Below are 22006 nucleotides of genomic sequence, written 5' to 3'. Positions count from 1 at the left end.
GCAATGTATGTGCACGCTATTTTTTTTTGGTATAGCTCATGTTCAAGTTGTTCAACGCCATTTTACTTGGTTGAAGCTTGTATTATGCTTGTTTGGTGCAGACTTGTAAATATGTTCATTATGAACTTGACCAAACCCCGGATATGCCTCCAATGATGATGGGAAATTCTAATCTTCCTCCCCCAAGACCGATGAAGACTCAGCGAGCTGAATACTGTTCAGAAGTTGAGCTTGGTGAACCTCAATGGATTAATTGTGACATACGTAATTATAGAATGGACATTTTAGGGCAGTTTGGAGTCATCATGGCTGACCCACCATGGGATATTCACATGGAATTGCCATATGGAACCATGGCTGATGATGAAATGAGGAACTTAAATGTTCCTGCATTGCAGACGGATGGTCTTATTTTCCTTTGGGTCACAGGTCGTGCTATGGAGCTTGGGAGGGAGTGGTATAGACTCATCCTTACATGCTAAAACTTTGGAATATACTTTTTGACAAGCTAGATTTTTAATGCTGTTACAGTCAGTGAAAGTCATTCACTTTGTTTTCCGTATCATATGCTTGAGAGATTTTCACAAGGATTGATGAGCCTTTTGTGTGGTAGTCATATTGAATTGGAATTTCGAAATTTATGCCTTGTATCATTTGACTATCGGGGAACAATTGTCTGGAAATTGCCGGGTTAGGCAATGTTGTCACCGTATTGTTGTTCAACTTTTAGCTTATTCGAGTGACCAAGGTGCTTGGTCACTCGAAGTTAAATAAACATATTGTTAGAAAATTAAAAATGTAATGTAATGAAATATTGCATTTATGTAAACTCATTATAATTTGTCCTTTTGATGAAAAAGGACAATCCTTTAAAAACTTTGCAAACAAGGACAATATTTTACTCTGTTTTGTAAATAAGACTACTAAATATGACCTTTTGCCAGGATTTTTAGAAGTCCTAATAATAATACTAGACTTTTTATGACACCCTGTCATGCATTGTACTAGGTTTCTGGTATTCTCTAGTAATACTGCAGCGTTTTATAGCAAACTTTAGTAGTATTGTCGGGGTTCTTGAACCTTAAATAAAGCTATGATTAGTTCTTGTCTACAAATAAGGGAAGCTATTGTCTTTGCTTGTAAACTTTTTAAACTATTGTCCTTTATAAAGAGGGCAGATTTCGTGGAGTTCTATAGGAACAACCCAATAAAATGTTTAATTATAAGCACATGTTCGCCCATTTTTGTTTATTATGTATTTTGATTGCAAATTATAAGCACATGTTAACCTAATTTACTGCTTCTCTATGGATCTCATGTTAATCTTGCGTTGATAACAACATATGTGCTTTAATATTCAACATTTTTGTCAGATTACTTGAGTTTTGGCTATTTAGTATTGACTATTGTATGTTACATCCTTTGCCAGTTTGGAACTTTGGGGATACAAGCGTGTAGAAGAGATAATTTGGGTGAAAACCAATCAACTACAACGGATCATTAGGACAGGACGAACAGGACATTGGCTCAATCATAGTAAAGAGCATTGTCTTGTTGGAATAAAGGGGAACCCTGAGGTGAATCGCAACATTGATACAGATGTCATTGTTGCTGAAGTACGTGAAACAAGTAGAAAACCTGACGAGGTTGGTAGATGATCTGCTTTACTTTAAAACTTTTGCATCTGTAAAGAGTAATTTGATACTTGACTTTTTAATGTTATATTACAAGAGCTTCTCTACGGAGATTGTGAGTAGTTTGTCTGAATCTGCTTGTCTGGGAGGCAAATCCGTACTTTTGACTCATATATTCTCTATGTACAAATGTATATGTAACTGCCTAATTTAATGCTTCTGTTTGGATCTCATATTTATCTTTTTACAAATGAATTCTTTTATATCATGAAATAATCAACTAACTTTCTTTGGTTGGATATCTCTTTGTGAACAGATTGTCTAAATCTATGCCAATTGCTTGGCTCACAATTTTCAAACATAAGCTATATCTTACATTTACATGCAATTAATTTCTTCATTTTGTCATATTCAGTGATGCAGTTTTGATAGTCTTGTGGGTGCCGTTTTTCAACTTACCTTTGAACTTTTGACATGGAAGGAATCATTTCTAATACTGAAAAGGAGCATTAGATCAATACGCAACCTCTTTTAATCTTTTGGCATGTTTCAGGAAGATTAGTAAAGATAACAATGAATAGTTGGACAATTTCAATACTGGTGATAAAGAGTATCAGCACACAAATATTTATTATGAGAGTTAACCTAGTTAATTTTGCAATAACTCCTAAAAAACCACGGTAATACTCAATGTTTAGCAATAATTCTCCATAAAGTTTATTGTTTTCCCATATATGAAGTGCTTAATAGGAACACGATGAATGAATATCTATCTGATGATTCTAAGGTACTTCTTGTTTCTGATGTAAAGCTAGGATGTTCTCTCATGCTTTACTTTATGCCATAAATAAATCTAGTTATATTTGTTGGAGACTAGCTACTTCAATGCATGTAGTATGGATCTAAATCATTTGTTTCGTCTCTTATCTTAGATTTACTAGTCATCATATATCATGTTTCCCCATCATAAGTGATGCAGTGATTACCACCGATTCAAAATTACTGGCTCCTATATTCCTAGTCCTATTTTAGCCGTGCCTATCCTATTCAAAGAATGAATTATTCTATCTTGTGTTCGGAGATATGAGGCAGAAGTGGCTCTTTGCACGCTCTCTTTGCTGCAGCTCCTCGCTCTATGTATTTTTTACGACTGTTTTGGCTCTCTCGAAGCATAATATTAAGTTAAGTGTTGGAGAGATGAGGATGCTCAACTGGATGAGTGACTTATAGAGATATGATACGAAATGGGCATATACGTGAAAAGATTCGAGTAGCTCCTATGAAAGATAAGATTAGAGAGAGTTGCCTTAGATGGTTTGGTCACATAAAACGGCGGCCTTCTGATGTCCCGGTTAGGAAAGTAGATGTATTAGATTTGAATTATGTTAAGAAAAGTAGAGGCAGACCTATAAAGTCTTGGTTAGAAAATATTAGAAATGATGTTTCTTTATTAGATTTAGATGAGAATTTGACTCTTAATTGGACACAATGGAGAAAAAGGATTCAAGGTCTTGTTGTTGTTGTGACTCATGTATTTTCTTGCTCTATTTCGGTTCATGCAATTATTTATTCTTGTGGGCTTTTTTTTACTGTGGCTTTTTAATTTTATATTTCATTGGTTTCCTTCCTTTCAACTGTTTTCTTGGGACTAACATTCTTCATTTTTCCTCATGCGTTTGGCTTTCTTGTCCGTCATATTCTTTTACTATCATCCTGGTGGTCACTACTTTTCTTCTTAGCTTATTTGTCATTCCATGATGTTTATAAAGAGGTGTATTTGATGCATATAAAAATATTTGTGACTAATAAAAAATTTCTTTTGAAATGCAAATTCTTCTCATTATGAGACCCAATTTCTTGATCTAAGTGAAATACTTGAAATTTTAGGAGAAGCTATCTCCTCATACAGGCATGAATCTTGCTTTTTAACTCTCCCCATTTCTTCCTTTATCTACATCTTTCTTCTTAATCATTTTTCTTCGTCCTTGGTTGAGAACATGATGAATTTTGTTTAATTTGTTACAGTTGGATTTTCTATTATTTCTCCATCAGATTTCAATCGTGCATGGCTTCATAAACCTTAGTTTTCTTTATGTTAAAATGGAAGATCAAAACCCTTTGTGGATGGAACGGGTTTTATCATTTTTGGTTTTCATAGATAGTAAATAGTTTTTTTAATATTAATGACTTCTCATAAAAAGCGCGCTTTTGTTGAATTGATTGGCTTCCTCTATTGCATGTTAGAACTGCATTGGGAACACTAGACCTTAGACTAAGAGTTCTTGTTGACATTTGCAATTTACTTTTTATAATCTCATAAATAAAAATATTTAGTCTTGTGCTGCTCCATTATTTGTTTCTTCCTTTCATTTTTATACCTTTCCATCTTGATGTTTTTTAGTTCCCTTGTAGGATGAAATCCAAGCTAACTTTTTTCAGAACTCAACTTATTGTTCAAATTGTATATGCGTCATTATTTGTTTAGGAATTTATTTTCAATTTTGTTTCATTTTATATTATTGTTCTCTCAGCACCCTATTTTCTCATCAGCTTAAGTGATATATGAGTATGCTTGCGTTGTAGTATCATGAGCACATACAGATAAGTGCTCGCTTCACAGGGATTGTGGGCATTGAGGCACCATAAAGAGCAGTAAATGTGATACTTCCGTTCTGCTCTTCAACATGATTGCTTATATTAACCAAAATGTTCTAGGTTGATTATGCATTTCATAATTTGTTTCATAGACATGATAGCTCTCATCTGTCCATTGAATCTGTTTGTTTGTTTTGTCAGAGCAATATTTAATCACAGTAGAGTGCTCTGGACACTAACAAACATGGAACCTAAAGTCTCTTTAGTTAAAGAGTCAACAACAGCACAATGAATCACCAAGTGCTCTGCATTTGCATTTTGTTACTGTCTTTTTGAAGTTTTTATTTGTTCTGTAAACCAATTGGCATTCCATATGCATCAGTAAATGCAAAGTTTTCTTTATCCCCTGAATTGATAACAAGTTGACTGGATTTGCATGTGATCGTTCTTTTACATGCAGATGTATCCGATGCTGGAGAGAATCAGCCCAAGGACAAGAAAGCTGGAACTATTTGCTCGAATGCACAATACACATGCAGGGTACTCAAACGATCCTTTGTTTCCTTGTATATCTGCTTTCTGTGTTATATTATATTTTGCGTCAGACATGCAGCTGACTACTCTTTGTTGGATTGCCTTATTCCACTTCCAAGTCTGACTTGAATTTATTTACTAATGTAATCCGTACTTTAGGGGCGGGCTGCTTTGTTGCACTTCTAAGTCTGACCTGAATGAGCTGACTTATATGAAATCATCCTCTTTTTCTTAAATTGTGTTTATTTGTAAAATTGGTTCCGTTAACTTTTAGATAATATTGATGAACATTTAGATATTTTATACGAAGTTTATGAAAAGCCCTGTTAGCAACTTGCTCAAGAACTAGTTCATGGCGTTATGTTTAATAGTCAGTTGTTTATGCATCCTCGTTATGAAAGAAATATAGAAAAAAAAATGGACTTTGAAATTGCACATCTTTGTAACTATTGTTTAAACTTGAAATATTGTGGCTTAGGAATGCTTGTTTGAGCCAATCTAGCTGAATAAGACCTGTGGTTTAAACTAGGTGACTTGCGTGGGGATTTGGTCTTTGATTGTATGATTTGATTAATTGAACAAGTTCATCCATGAACATGGAATTATGATTATTAATAATATTTTAATTGAAATAATTAGTTTCTTAGAGAATTAATTATAACGTTTAATCTTTATATGACCTGAATCTAAGTTTGAATTGATGTTTAAATAATGAAATATACAATTTATCAAAATAATTCATCATGTTGAGACGCCTTGGGGTCAATTTCAGCAGATCGCAGCAGGAAATCCACGTAAAACAGTAAAAAACAGCAGAATTTGAAGGAAATAGTGGATGATTTCTATTAATAACTCAACAAGAAATAAAAAATACAAGTGATATGCAATAAGAGAGTTAATCATCTCTCCCAATCAACCTAGACACTGGTAGGAAGCCCTTACAAAATAAACTACAACAAAAAATCTACCTTGTCCTTAAAGTGGAAGGTTGGGAACTGTCTTCTAATTGTCTTATATGACTCACAAGTGGCATCATGCTCTGGTAGGTCCTTCCACTTGATTAGCACTTCCTGTGTCCCTATCTTCCCCTTTCGTACAAATACTTTTTTCATGGGTTCTAACATAACTTCCATATCCTCTGTCAAGGTTGGGGGTAGCGATGATGGTGTATGTTCTCCTATCACCTTCCTCAGCTGTGATACATAAAAGACTAGGTGCAAAGTTGAGGATGATGGTAGCTTTAGTCGATGGGCTACAACTTCGATGAGTTCCAAGATCTCATAAGGCTCAAAATATCGTGGGGATAGTTTTTCATTCCTTCTCTTGGCTAATGTTTTTTGCCTGCAGGGCCTCAACTTTAAGTAAACCATATTCTTTGGTTCATAATTTACCTCCCTCCTATGCTCCTCCGCCTTCCTCTTCATGATCTGTTGTGCTCTCAGTAAATGCCCTTTCAATTCATATGGTATCCTGTCTCTCTCTTCTAAGTACTGTTTTACACTAGACACTGGTGTAGTGTTGCCCTATAATGAATCAAGTGAGGTGGGTCTCTCCCATATAGAATCCGAAATGGAGTGGTCTTTGCTGCTGAATGGTACGAGGTGTTGTACCAATATTCCACACATGCAATCCACCTAGCCCAACTCTTCGGTTTGTCTGATACAAAGCATCTCAAGTAGGTGTCTACACTCTTGTTGACCACTTCTGTTTGACCATATGTCTGAGGGTGTTAGGCTGTACTTCGCTTCAACACCGTTCCTTATAAACAAAATAGCTCCTCTTAAAAATGGCTAAGGAACACATTATCTCTGTTTGACACAATGGCTTTTGGGAACCTATGCAAACATATCACTTCTTGAATGAAAATAATAGTTATTGTGAATGCGGTGTAAATGTGCTTTAGAGGAATGAAATGTGCATACTTGCTTAGATGGTCAACTAATACAAAGATCACTGGAAACTCTTTCGATAGTGGTAACACTTCAATGAAATCTATCGTCACTTCCTCCCATACCCTCTTCAGTAGTGCTATTGGTTGTAGTAATTCTGCTGGCGTCATGGCTAAGTAGTTATGCCTTTGGCTACCCATCTCTCAACATCGCGACGCATCCCTATCGAATATAACTCCGTTGATTGTTGATTATATGTCTTCTGAACTCTTGAGTGCCCTCCTATCACATTGCCATGGGACTCTTGCAGTAGTTTGGGAATATACCCTGAGGTCTGGGATAACACAAACTTCTCATGGTATAATAATTGTACTTTCAGAACATAGCTTAGGTGATTATCGAGATCCTTCAATAGCTCCTCCCTTATCTTCCTCAACTCTTCATCCTGCTTATTCTCATGTTTTAATGCCTCCCAATCTACCAGCAATGGTACTGACAAGACCGCCAACCGAGGTCCCTCGACTCTTCTGGATAAGGCGTTTGCTGCTTTATTTTATAGCCCTGACCGATATTAAATCTCAAAATCATTTCCCAGTAACTTGGATATCCATCTCTAATGCTCCTCCCTGACCATCCATTGTTCCAACAAAAATTTCAAGCTCCTCTGATCTGTCCTGACTATGAAGTGTCTCCCCATCTGATAGGACCGCCACTTATGAATAGCCAAGACGATCACCATCAACTCTTGCTCATACACAAACTTGAGCTTTTCCCTAATTGTAAGCACCTAGCTGAAGTATGCAACAGGTCTCTGATCTTGCATGAGTATTACTCCTAGTACATAACCAGATGCATTCGTCTCCAGCATAAATGGTCTCCTGAAATCTGGTAGCGCCAGCCCAAGTACACTGGTTATCGCGGTCTTTAACTCCTGGAAGGCTAGTGTTGCCTCCTCCCCCCACTTGAAATTATCCTTTTTTAATTGCTTTGTTAAAGGTCCTTGATATGGTACCATATCCATTCACAAACTTTCGATAGTAGCTGGTGAGCCCTAAGAATCCTTACAGCTCCCTCAAGTTCTTAGGAAGAGGTCAATCCACCATGGTCTGAATCTTGGACTGGTGTGCTAACACCCCCTTTATGGACACCACATACCCTAAATACTCCACTTGTGATTGCACAAATTTGCATTTCTTTCAGTTGGCAAACAACTGATGCTCCCTCAATGTTTTCATGACAGTCTTTAAGTGTTCCCGGTGTTCTTCCTCGGTCTTGCTGTATATGAAATTGTTATAAAAAACTACTAGGACAAACCTTCAGAGGTATAGTTGGAACACTCGATTTATAAGTGGTTGGAAGGTGGCAGGGGTGTTGGTGAGGCCGAAAGGCATCACCATGAACTCGTAGTACCTTTCATGTGTCTTAAAGGCCGTCTTGTGCACATTTGCTGTCTTCATCCTGATTTGTGGTATCCCGACTTCAAATCAATTTTGGAAAATATCACAGCTCCATATAACTCATCCAAAAGTTCATTTATCATGGGGATTGGAAACTTATCTAGCACTATTTTCTTGTTAGAGCCCTATAATCTACACAGAACCTCCAGCTGCCATCTTTTTTCTTCACCAACAGTAGCGGGCTAGAGAAAGAACTTACACTCGGTATGATGGTTCCTGAGTCCATCATCTACCTAAACAACCTCTCTATCTCATTCTTCTGGATCTGGGGGTAACGATATGGTCTAACACTGATGGGAGTAATCCCTTATTTCAAGTTGGTGGCATGCTCGGGCTGTCGAGATGGTGGTAACCCAACTGGTACCTGAAATACATTATGATATTGTTGCAGAACTTGCTGGTTCCTTACTGGAATATCCCTGGCCTCTTGTTCCTGGACCCTTTTATGCTTTGCAACTCTACCAAATATCCCAGGCCTGCATCTTGGATTGTCCCGAGCATGGTTTTTAAAGAGACCATGGTCTTGCATAGGCTGACATCCCCTTGAAGCACTACCTTTTTCCCCTCCACTTGTATCTCCATGGTCAGGGACTTCCAATTCACCTTCATATTACCCATAGTATGTAGCCAATTCATCCCTAGAATCACATTCGTACTTTTCAAGTCCAAGGGAAGGAAATATTCCACCACCTGAATACCTTGCAAGGCAATTACCACCCCTTTACATATCTCCCTTCTTCTCTTTATCTTGCATGTGCCCATCATCAACCCACATCCTTCCGTTCTTACTAACTTCAACCTCAATCGGTCCATCACCCAATTTGAGATGAAGTTATGTGTTGCTCCGCTATCCACCAGAATTGTCGCAGATTGCTCTTCAATTTGCCCCTTACTTTCATGGTGTGATTTGGAGTCAATCCCACCGCAGAGTTCAAGGACACCTCTGCCACATCCAATTGCAACTGCTCTGTCTCCTCTAATACCTCCAACTTTTCCCCATTCTCCTCTTCCCCCCTCACAGACCATTAAGACCTGAAGGGCTTGATTCTTGCAACTATGCCCGTGTGTAAATCTCTCATCACCCATGAAGCATAACCCTTTTGCCCGCCGATCCTACACTTTTGCTTATTTGAGGCATTTGAAATTGCCTTCAGGACGAACTCTAGTGCTCTTCTCCTTCGGTGCTTTCCTTTGAAGTGACATTGTCTGGGTTATCGGTACCAAGGTAGTAGAGGTGTTCCTGTAAGCCCCTCCCATGGGGTTGCTCCGGCTAGCCTTCTCCCTTTGATTTTTCTCCTCCACGCTTTGTGCTAGCTTCATTGTCTCTCTCAGTCTTTTAGGCCTCAGTACCTTGAGCTCTGCCCGTATATCCTTCCTAAACCCCTTTATGAAATTCCCCTCCAATCCTTCCTCGGTGATTCTCCTTAATCTCCCTGACAACAGCTCAAACTTTTCTCGGTACTTCATAACTGTCACCTCCTTAGTTAGGGCATAAAACTGCTCATGGAGGTTTCCTTCCCGAATGGCTCAAAAACGTTCCAACAAGCACTCCTTAAATTCTCCCAATGAGTAGATCGGATACCTCGCCTCCCCCCATTGGAACCAGGCTAGGACTTTCTCTTCCAAACATAGGCCTGCTACTATGAGTTTTTCCCCTTCCATCAGTGATAATAATAAAACCACTCGATATACCCAACCCTGAGCATCCTCTGCTTTGAAGACCGACATCTTTAGCTTCCTCGTTCTTGCATCCATACCCCAATGGTTTCTCCCACCATTGGTTCATCTCATGTTATGGTTATGTGATTCTCTCCCTTCTTCCTTTGGCAGATTTGGACCCCATGGTTCGGCCCAATCGTTGCCTTCTCCGGCCCACCATCCCTCCTTCCTGGGTGGTCTTCAAAAGATTTTGGACCTCTCTCTTTGCTGCCCCTTCTTCGAAATATCTTGATGCACCTCCCATCAGAGCCCTTGAGGCTGGTTCTTGAGGAAAAACAATCTCTACTTCATCATGTCTTCTTGAAGTCTCTTTCCTTTCAGATCAGCCTTAGGACTAGCTGGTGAAGCCTTCGACTGCATCTCGATTAATTTCCTTATCACGCCTTTCATGTTCTCGAATCGGTTTTCCATTCGCGTTTCCATGGACGACAACTTTCCTTCCATTTCGGAATGTTTTTCCTCCATCCCGGCCTTGAGTTGTACCATCTCTCATTCCAACGCCTCCATCTTCTTTGCTGCCATTCACGGATTTGGGTTCCAAATTGCAAAAAGCAGCGATGAATAGTCTTCAATCAGCAAAAGGCAGCAAAGGGAATGAATTCTGCAGCAGATTTCATCGAGAAGACAATGATTTTTGGTCCATGAGACAATGACACAACTCTGATACCAATTTGATATGCTTTGAGGTCAATTTCAGCAAATCGCTGCAGGAAATCCACATAAAACAGTAGAAAATAGCAGAATTTGGAGGAAATAGTGGATGATTTCTAGTAATAACTCAACAAGAAATAAAAGATACAAGCGATATGTAATTAGAGAGGCAGATTGTCTCTCCCAATCAACCTAGACGCCGCTAGGAAGCCCTCACAAATGAAACTACAACAAAAAAACTTAAACAAAACCTAATCCCAATACAAAATAACATCCCTATATATTCTCCCCTCTTCCCTCTAGATCAGCCCCTAAAATATCTCTCTTGCCTAATTAAATTCTCTTTCTAATTTGAATTCAAAATCGCTTCATTAATTCTTACCTTAATCCTCCTCCTCATATAAGGAATGATTGGCTTACTGAGACCTAAAGGGGGGCTGAATCCCATGCTGACCCGCCTCCTGCAGCCAGTCCGTTTTCTGGCTGCTGAGCTGGCTGGACCAACTATAACCCCTATTCACGAGGCAATTTGTGAACCTGAGTCTACACTCATCTTAATTGGCTAGGTCAATCTCACATTTTCAATTTTGCAATAGAGGGCCTGTGGTTATGTTAAATATTCTGCCTCCAGCATCAATTGTTGGCATTTGATATATGCTTTCGACGTTTGCCTATCATGCATTAGGCCTAATAGCAGATTATTCAATAAGCCCAATAGTGTATCATTTGCTAAATGCTGTGGTATATCATATATAATATACTTACTGCAACAACGCGTGTTACTCATTTGCATATATTATAAATACATTATACAAATAGCATATTATGGATGAGGAAAGATTGAATTTTTTTTATTCCTTCTCTACTTAGTTCCATCATTTCCTTTTTTTCTCTCTCATCACCTCTGTTTCTCCCCCTCTTATCTTCTTTCATTTCTCTTGCTCTATCTTCTTTTGTTCTCTCTCTCTCTCTCTATCCCTCTATTTTATATTCTTTCTTTCTTTTTCTCTATTTATCTCTTGTTCTTTTTTCTTTGGCGCTTTTTTGATGAGCATATATTTCATCTCAAAATAGAGGGCATTGGCATGGTTCAACACAAAATCAATGGTTTATGTTGAAAACTAAGGAATGGAGGCCAATTTTGGCTCTTCATAGAAATTGTGGCTCTAGATTTTAGATAAACTCTAAAAATATTTTTTTTAAAAAATTTCAAATCCTTCTGATCAAATTTATGTTACATTTTTTTTAAATGAACAGGTAACTTTATGTCCATTATTAGATGGTTAGAATTAGTGTGGGTAATTAAGTAAAGGAGTTTATAATGATTAGCATGGTTAGAATTGCAAAAGGATTTGTGCAAAATAGCTATGCTGCATTTAGCACTTGATGCAAATGAATAAACATGAAAGTTCAAAAAGTTGTTTCAATTAGTTGGGATCATGCTAATGATGATTGTGATGACGACGATGAAACATGATTGTAGTTTCATCTGATTCCTCGAAACTCATAAAGTTATGCAAAATAGCATATCAGACATTGTTTCTCTTTATTTGAATTATTCTCATGGGTATCTAATTTTCATATGAAACTAGTCATGGATCAGCTTTAAGCCTATATCTTTTCGCTTTAGTCATGGATGTTCTTATTAGATATTTTATAACACCCCACAATACCCCTTATCAGTATTATAAAATGTCACAACAATGAACATAACATTCAGTCATTCTCTTTTATCCTGCACTATACAATTACATACTTGAATAAAAACATCCAAACGAAAGCATCTAGTTAATTCAAATTTCGTAACATAAAGATTTACAGAGCCACTAAGAAACTCAAAAGAGTACAACACTGAACTGTCTACATACCTCAATTGTAGACTCACAAATAAAAATAAACACTAGCATTTAAAATGGAAGAACTTTCAACTTATTCTGCATCGACTTTTTCTTATAACTATAGCTAGTAAGAAGAGCACTGGTGAGTTATGAGGCTTAACAAGTTATGCAATTTAAACATCAGTTAACTTGCATGATTACAAGATTCGTAACATTGAAACATAAATGAAACAAGCTTGACATTATTTATGAAATATCATAACATCACAATTGACATTAACCTTTATTTCCTCTGAAATTTATGCTGGATATTAATTTTATTCTTTAAAAGATTTGACTACACTTTCATAAAAATATTCAATGTAGCCTAGATAAACTCGGCATTATCGTCATTGAATTATATAGAGTTACCTTTTGTCTTTTTATGGGTCCTTTTTATCCCATATGTTATGCAAGTATCATATTCTCAGGGGTCCCTTTTACCCCACTTAGGTACTTATAATGCATTTTCATACATGAGAACCCTTTTGCCCCACCTTTAACTGTAAGTTACACATTATTTTATAACCAAACTTTACTTTAATTGATATTCATTAAACTTCCCATACTCATAAGTCATACTTGTATTTAGTTGCATGCATTTATTATGATTTCTATTGTAATTTGTATACAAAGAATATGCATACAATATGTAAGGAATTTGAACTCTTACCAAAACATCATCAATTAGGAAAATATTTAGATGTACATACTAATTCTTATTTTGAACTCACATACTGAAATTATGTAGCAGTTATTCATACTTAAAACTTAGATAAGAACATCATTAAACAAAACAAATAACTTGTAATACATATTTTCCTTTAATTCAATCAATTAACAGTATACAAGTATAAATTAATAAGAATTACCTTTAAAAATCCTTTAAAAATTTAATTTACATTACTTTCTTTGAAGATTTATCTCCTCAATTCCTCCACCTTGCACCCTTTTTGCTTTTGTAACTAACCTATAAATTTTTTTTTTTTTTTTTTTTTTTTTTTTTTTTTTTTTTTTGTGGGGGGGGGGGGGGGGGCACTTATTTAGCTCAATAAATGATGGAATAAATTCACTTCCTAGCTCATTAATTCGAAAAGGCATGCTATTAATTCGTGAATTCAATTTGGAGTGGACTTGCCTCTTCTCCTCCTCTTTGTCTTCTCGTTTTCCTGTGCTGGGTGATTTTCCCATGCCTTGCCCCTTTGGTTCTTGTGGCTGGCTGCTCGGTTCCGCGGTTGGCTGCTTGGTTCCTGCGGCTGTCTGCTTGGTTCCCGTGGCTTTTCTGCTTGGTTCCCGTGGCCTCTCTTCTCTGTTTTGCTGTACCGTATGTGGGCTGCTGTTGGGTGGGGATTTCCATGAGTTTTTCCCTATTTTCTGTGCTGTTTTTCTGCTGCAGTTTTTGTGGGATGTTGTGCTGTTTTAGTGGCTGTTCGGCGGCTGTTTTAGGAGAGAATGCTGCCCCCTTTTGGTGGCTTTTCATGTGCTATTTTGGGATTAAATCTGGGCTGATTTCTAGACAGATTTTTGGAAATACTTTAATGGGATTTAATGAAGATAAAAGGGCTGTTTGGCTGTCCTCTTTGGTCCTATAAATAGGAGATGTTTGGGATGTTAAAAGGATGCTTATGATGATAATTTTTGGATAAAAATCTGAGAGGTTTTTTGGAAAAGCTTGAGAGCTTTGTCCACTTCTTGTTCTTCTCTATCTTGGGATAACTTGCGAGTTACTCCTATCCTTCATCTTGGCATCTTATCCACTTCTTCTCTCCATGGTTACCACTCGATTGTATCCTTCTTCTCAACGATTGGCAAGCTCCTTTAGGTTTGTTGTGTCCAAGTTTGTAAGGTGTTTGTGTCCAAATTTGTAAGGTATTTGTGTTAAAGAGTTTTAAGTGTCTTTATATGATATAAAAGGTGTCTTTTAGTATTTTGTATCTTTTTGTAGTATCTTATGTTATCTTCTATTTTATAGGAAGAGTAATTTTCTTTTGTTAGCAAAAATTTTGGGCCCTCTCCCAAATTTTTACTTGCATCACTTCTAATTTTCTATAACTTCCACAAATCATACTTATAATAATTTGCATAACACATCTTATCTCGAAACCAGATTCTGTCCTCCTCATATACCAGATAAATTCCCACATGATTGATTTACTTTTTCTTTTAATAACTTTTTCTAATAAAATTTACAAAACAAAGATAACATTGGCATAAAAGCAATTCACTTATTTTTTACTTCTTCTTTTCTCTACTCCTCTAGTATTCTCCTTTAATTGGAATTCTTAATGAAATTTCTGCTCTCAAAGTCTGCTGTAGAAATCAATTGATCTTGCTAATCTTATTAAAATAAATTACATGTTTACTTACCCAATTTGTACTAATCTCTGATCTTTTCTCACAACTACTGTTCTCACTCACAAATGCCAAACAGTCTCAGTTTTCCTTATGGACCCTTCCTACGCTGCCGATTTCCCATCAGTATGCTGTGCCAAATTTTCTTCCTACAGGGTCCGAAATTTTCCACTAACCCGTAGGTTTTTCCTCTACAACATTGTGTCGCTATTCTTCTCATTGCATCACCCGTGCTTCTCCCCAATGCCTTGTGTGTCTTGTTTCTCCACTACAGAAATGCTAAATTTCCTTTTCCTTCTCCATCACAGCAATGCTAAATCCTTTTTTTTTCCACCACAGCATTATCTGATTTCCTCTTCAGTCTTATAACTGCCTTTTTCCTATGCACTATTTGCACTGTTTGCTGCATGCGTGCCTTCCAAATCAGATAATGGAATAAGAGAGTGGGGACCACCATGATAACTGATTTACAAGCTTCCCATCCAATACAAGCACCTATTCGGAATTTGTAAATTATCTAATTGTGTTTATAACAATAATTTAACTATTATAATAAAAGATAATTCAAATAAAATTATTTTATTTTACCTAAATTTCACGATATTTCACATTTGTAGGAGGATGTACCCTAGTGTATGCTTTTTGTTGATGATATTCTTCTTGTTGATAAGACTAGAGAGGGATTGAAGGTAAATTTAAATCATGGAAGTCAACCTTAGAGTCTAAAGGTTTTCATTTGAGTAGATCCAAAACTGAATACAGGAAGTGTAATTTTAGTAGTAATAGATCTAATGGGGGAATTGTGACTTTGGGCTATCAAGTCATTAATAAGAGTACATGTTTTAGATTTCTCGGGTCCATTGTCTAGAGTGATGGTGAAATAGATGAGGATATTATTAGTAGAATTCAAGTTGAATGGTTGAAGTGGAGGAATGCATCATACCTATTGTGTGATAGAAAAGTACCCCTCAAACTTAAGGGAAAATTCTATAAGACGGTGGTGTGATCTGCAATGCTTTATGACATAGAGTGTTGGCCATTAAAAGAGAAACATACAATTAAGTTAAGTGTTGCAAAGATGAGGATGCTTAGGTGGATGAGTGGCTTCACTCTTAGAGATAGAATGCAAAACAAGCATATATGTGAAAAGGTTGGAGTAGCTCCAACGGCAGATAAGATTAGAGAGAGTCGCCTTAGATGGTTTGGTCACATAAAATGTCATTCTTCTGATCACCCAGTTAGGAGAGTAGATGTGTATTAGATTTGGCTTATGTTAAGAGAGGTAGAGGTAGATCTAAAAGAGTTGGTTAGAAAAGATCAGGAATTAACTTTTTTTTTTATTAGATTTAAATAAGAATTCAACTCTTAATAGGATACAATGAAGTAAAAGAATTCATGTAGCCGACCCCACGTTGTGGGATAAAGGCTTGATGTTGTTGTTGCTGGCATCTAATTTTCCTATTCTCATTAAGCTCATGCCTCTATAGGTTTTTTAGTCAACACAAAAAATATAAGAGGAGGATATTTGTAGATATTCATGCAAATAGATATTTATGTTCACTGTCGCCACCCCCTACGTGTTCTCGCATGAGAGCAACCCATGAAGAATCAATGGATTTTCACTAGTTCGCGGAGTGGACAACAAATATATGGGTCATTTTTGGGTTTTAGAAGGCATAATGCATGGGCTTCTTGGGTCCTAAGGCTTGGGGATTGTCTGATAGACTTAGGTTTTGCTATGTTTTGAGGGATATACCTCATCGGAGCAAGTCAGTGCTAGCCGATATCCTGTCTCCTTGAAAAGATAAGACAGAGGAAGGATGAAGTACGAGTTCGATGTTTGGATTGCTCCCGAACGTCTTTTTGCTATCACAACCTTGCCGGAGTTTATAAGCAGGAAGGAAGAAGCTCTTGAACTCTTTAGAAAGAAAGAAACTTTGAATTGGAGTTGTTTTGCTCGACTCTTGCTAAAGGGGAAGCACACAGAAGCAGGAAATCGCCGCTCCTCTTGTCCTCTCGGGCTCAGGTCAGACGCACGCAGAAGTAGAAGGAAGAAGCCTCTCGTCTCTCTCTGTTTTGACGCACGAAGGATGCACACCAAAAGGAAGACTCCTGTGCTCTCTCCAACTCTCTTTATGCATGAAGCAAGGCTTTGCGCTCATATCCGCTCCTAATCGAGGAGATCGTGAGATTCTATAAGACAACAGCCGTTAAGACTTGAAATTCCAAGGTAATTCAGGCCTTAGATTTAGATTTCTTGATTTGGGAAGTCAATTGAGTTCGAATTAGGTTCAAATCAGACTGATTTGAATCGATCTTGATCGATTTGATTTAATGTAATGAAATTGAGCTTGATTGGATTCAAATTGGGCCTGAATTGAGTCAAATTGGTTTAGACAGGACTCAGTTCGAGTTGATCGGGTTCAATTGAATCCGATCAGATCTGATTCGGCTCGATCGGAGTCGAGCCGACAAGAAAAAAATTGTCAACATTCTCATTGTATTTATTCCTGGACATTGCTTTTGTATAAATAAATAGTTGTTTCTTAACAAATTGAATTGAATTATCTTGTTTAAATATTGGTGTCAAATCCAACAAAGTTCTAGCTTTTGTATAGTTGGGCCATGTTTGCATTTGTTTGATTTTTATTTTCATTTAAAACATAAAATTATATTTGGAGGATTTACATATTCTCTATTTATAGAAAGAATAGAAACCCCATTTTGGCACCAAAAAAAAGAAAATATTATTAATATTATATAATTATCATAAATAACTATCTTTAATTCATAGTTAATCCATCTAATTATTTGTCATTGTAATTAAATCTTTGCTAAGCTTTATTTATTTATGTTATCATCATAATCATGAATTAATTTAATTAGTCAAACTAACATATGAATCAATGTTCTAATCGATTATATTTCTATATTTAATTAGTCAAACTGATCTTTCATTAATATTTTAGTTAACCCAACCATAAATATAACTTAATAATCAGTTCAAAATTTTAGGGGCATTGATTAAAATACTAATTAATTCCTAATTAACCATAATATATAGTTAATTGTTAATTCCGCATTCCTAAGAGGAATTGATTAATTATTCGATGCTTAATCATCATAACCAAATTCTATTAAAATCTTAATGATTCTAATGAAAACTATATTTAACCCATAATTGTGCTAATTATGATTAATTATGATTTTATTAATTATCTTTGGTTTGATTATCATCATAGAGAGAAAGAACAAGCTTCTTTGTGTGGGCTGAACGCCCTATTCACCAATAATTTTGTTCAGTTCTCTCGATGTCTTGTGTGGGCCACTTGTGCTTCTTTATCTTTACACCTTCTGCAACTGCACGCTTGATGGTCTTTCAATGAGCGTGTGTGGGGCTTGTATTGTGCTTGCTACTGCTACACTGTTGAACAATATATGTATGAATATGAATTAGCTTAGGTTTTCTTTGATATGAAATTATCCACTAGATACGCAAATATACGTGTCGATCAAGTAATAAAGTGAACGAGTGAGTGTCACTCTCACGAGGAAGTGTTCTGTTAGATTGCAATCAAATTAGTACTGTTTACTACGGATGCAAAATTTATACTACTGAACAAGAATGAATGGTTCTGAGTTTTTGTCACTTAAAGAGAATGCAAATAGATGATGTGATGTCAATATATAAAATACATTTTGGACTAATGCTTGTAAAACAATTATGTTTTCCTAATGAGATTCTTAAATGTTGATGTGGATTAAAGCATATGCACCCCTAGATCTCTGTTGAGCTTATAGGAGTGAAAAGGGAGATTCAAAATCTTCCTACAATTTTAATATCTCCATAGAGCATAGAAGGCTAAACATCATATGTTTATGTATGCCAATATTCCATTTTAATATTCCTTCATTGAGATAATATATCACACTAAATATTAACTACGTACATGGTCATTGTATGCATTAAATGAAGAACGATATATATTGAAAATATTCATAATTTCATTCAAGGCATGAGAGTCTACATTAATACTTACATTGTGCCTTCCATCATTAGCCCAAAATTAAAAAATTAGTCAGACATTGATAAATTAGAAAACAAACTCATTTTCATTTCGCTCATAAAAGAAAATATTCAGTAGAAACAATAAGGAAAATTTTCACCAGGATATTATAATTGATTTCTCCACACTCCTTTCTCCTCCAACGTTAGGATTGCTTACACAAGACAAACTAAGATCTCCAATGAAAGTATATTGCACTTCCTTAGCCTCTCTTAGATTTTATTTTAAGGGGTCACTAAAGAACTACACTGAATATTAGAGGACTCTGCCGAAAATGACATAACTCCTAAACAAAAGACCTAAAAAACTATTTATAGTAAGTGCATAAACGGCATCAGACGCCGCAACGCTCGAAATGGTGGCACTGCGACGTCATAAATTGAACTAGTGCCTCAACGCTGTTAGGCTTGCTCCGCTGCAGCGCTGCACTTACTCGACGTCTCTGTTGGCTGAACTGGTGTGCTGCTTTGTTGAATCCACGCGACGCTGAGGCGTTGTGAATTTTTTTGCCTTTTCTTTAGCATTTCCTACACACACATAACTAAAATAACATGATTTCACTGAATTTAAATACAATAAATAGTACACAATTTACACTTAACAACGCCTCTATGCGATGCCACTCTTACACACCTTCTAGCTTGATCTTGTGGTTTTTGCTTGGGCTATAGCCTGATGGCTCCTGTTGGGTTGCCTAAAGCTGCGCCCCTATATGCTCCTCTTGCACTAACAGCCCCTTTTTGCTCCAGGCAATTTTCTTCCCTAGGTCTAGATCATTGTTGCTCATTTATGCGTTGGTTTTGGATTTCACACACACACTCTCTCTCTCTCTCCATTGCAATTTCTTTTCTCCTTGGATGCTCTTAGGGCCACGGTAGTTGTTTCAATTCATCCGATGTCTCCATCTCCTACGCCGGTACGTCCTTCTGTTGCAAAGGCTCCTATGGTTGCTCTTATTTCATCAGAATCCATGCTTACATTTGCTCACAATTTTCATTCTATTTGCAGAAGTTGTAGGTGATTCATCATTCACGAAATTCAATTATTCTACTTCCAACCAGTTTCTTTCATTTTTGTCTAGACTTGGCTCCATCTAATTTATAAGCAATTATCATCATATCAAGGCAAGCTTGCATTTTTTTTTTTAAGGAAGAGAGATTTGAGCATGTTAGGCTACGTTCTTTTTCTATCGTTACAAAGTTTTATTTAGTCATCCAAATGTGGATGTCATTTACAAATTTCTATCAAACCTACACTTGGTTGGTGACTATTTGTTTGAATTATTGTTCCTCATCACATCATTATAAGTTATCCTTAGATGCAGAAATACTATCTCAGGTTGGTTGAATACTGAGTGCCAACTTGAGCAATTGTTATGGATAATATTATCTCATTCATGGGTTTTCTATGTTAAAAAACTGTATCGTCTAACAATTTGAACCCTTAAAAAAAGGATATAGATTCATATCAATTACTACTATATCTTTATTTACTAATCTAAAATCTTAAACTTTTTATTTGCTCACGTAGCATATAATTTTTTTTTAATGCCTTAAAATATACTTATAAATCTCGCTCTTTGCTGCTGCACATAAATCTCAGTTAACTCTTAAGCTGCTCTCCCCTACCTCATGACGCCAAATTTCCTCGGCAGGAGTGCAAGTCCACTCCTCACTTGCGAATAAAAAAATGCAGAAGATGCAAGAATTTGGGTGGTGTTGATTGGTAGGGTAGGATATATGTGGATTTAAATATTGGGAAAGTGATTAACTGGAAGTGGATTGGGGAATAAGCGGAAATAGGTTTGTTTTGGGTTGGTAGCACCAAATGATAAAGATTGGATGGAGATATAGGCTTCGGTTGGGACGGCTTTCATACTGCTTCTTAAAGCAACTTTTTAGTAAAAAAATAAAAAATTTATATTAAAAAGCTGCTTTAGGAAGCAACAAGAAAGCCGTCTTAAACGAAGCCATAGTTTTCTTTATGTTTTTTTTGTTGGGGGCTGTTGGTGTGCTAATATTAGCTTCTTTATGACAATCAACTGCTTTGTAAATAACTCAGGTGACCGTTGGGGTGGCTTTATGATGCTAATACTGGGGTTAAGACCATATAATCATAATTATTCTTTTTAATATTATTAAAATTAGTGGGATGCATATATATATATATATATATATATATTTACGCATCTCATTGATGGCACTGATGGAGGAATGATCCTGAGCAGGTGGCTTTCATTGGGAAACCAGCTAAATGGAGTAAGGTTAGTTGATGAAGGTCTGAGGGCAAGATTCAAGGCAGCTTATCCAGATGTGGAGGTCCAACCACCTTCTCCTCCAAGAAGGGCTCCTTCCATGGATCCCGAATCCAGTACCATGCAAGCAAGAAGTCCCTTTTTTGCCGCCGCAGACTCGAAGCAGTCTACTAACAGATTCATGGAAGTATCGACTCCCCCAGCTTATGCATTAGAAGTAAAGCCGGTGGCTATCGAAACTGAAACGGCTGCTTAAGCTAATCTCATATTTTGAAGCTTTAGGCCTCGTTTGGGACGGCTTTTTTACTGCTTCTCAAAACGACTTTTTATTATAAAAATTAAAATTTTTTTTACTAAAAAGCTATTTTAAGAAGAGCCAGAAAGCCGCCCAAAGAAAGCCTTAGTTTTGATTTCTGCCGGCGCTGGAAAGTGCAGAGGGTATAGAAACTGTACTTGAACTGTTGTTTGGTAAATAGAAGGCATTTGGTTCAAAAAGTTTTAAGCTATTTTGTTGTTTCTGTAAGATTGGTGCTGATGAAGTTGTCATTAGCGGTGGGAGCATATAAGCAGTAGCTTCTGTACAAATACAATGTTTTGTAAGTGCTTGACTAGTTTATTTAGTCTCGGAAATGAACTCTGTATACGTTATTATTGTATGAGAATGTAAAAGTTTTTTTTTTTACTGAAAAAGAGGAGCATCAGAATATAAGCAGTAGCTTCTGTATAAATATGTTGCTGGTCTAGCATATTTGGGACTGATGATAATTGTATTGATGCAAATATCTATTCTAATCTCTGTATGCCATTTCAGGTATACCCATTGCGAGAATAGCCATTACAAACCAGTTGCACGTCCAAAGATGAGTTCTTTTGTAACAATTGGGCTTCATTTGAGACGATTTTTTTACTGCTTCTTAAAGCAATTTTTTAGTACAAAAGTTTAATTTTTTTTTCTTCTAAAAAGCTGCTTTAAAAAG

The 22006-nt window shown here is 36.5% G+C and overlaps 1 protein-coding gene across 1 annotated transcript in view; it reads left to right on the top strand.

Moving 5' to 3' along the window:
- LOC110094702 (probable N6-adenosine-methyltransferase MT-A70-like) overlaps window positions 1–21719 on the top strand; it is a 35183-nt gene extending 13464 nt beyond the window's left edge. Inside the window, exons 4-7 of the mRNA XM_028693235.1 lie at window positions 102–457; window positions 1430–1646; window positions 4690–4769; window positions 21003–21719. Of these exons, the coding sequence (XP_028549068.1) occupies window positions 102–457; window positions 1430–1646; window positions 4690–4769; window positions 21003–21285 (936 nt within the window). The 3' untranslated portion in view covers window positions 21286–21719. The remainder of the gene's footprint in view (window positions 1–101; window positions 458–1429; window positions 1647–4689; window positions 4770–21002) is intronic.
- Window positions 21720–22006: the final 287 nt, after the last annotated feature.

This window comes from Dendrobium catenatum, unplaced genomic scaffold (genome assembly GCF_001605985.2).
Source record: "Dendrobium catenatum unplaced genomic scaffold, ASM160598v2 fragScaff_scaffold_243, whole genome shotgun sequence".
Taxonomy (NCBI): Eukaryota; Viridiplantae; Streptophyta; class Magnoliopsida; order Asparagales; family Orchidaceae; genus Dendrobium; species Dendrobium catenatum.
Note: the sequence above shows the minus strand (reverse complement) of the source record. Positions and strands in the feature narration are given on the sequence as shown.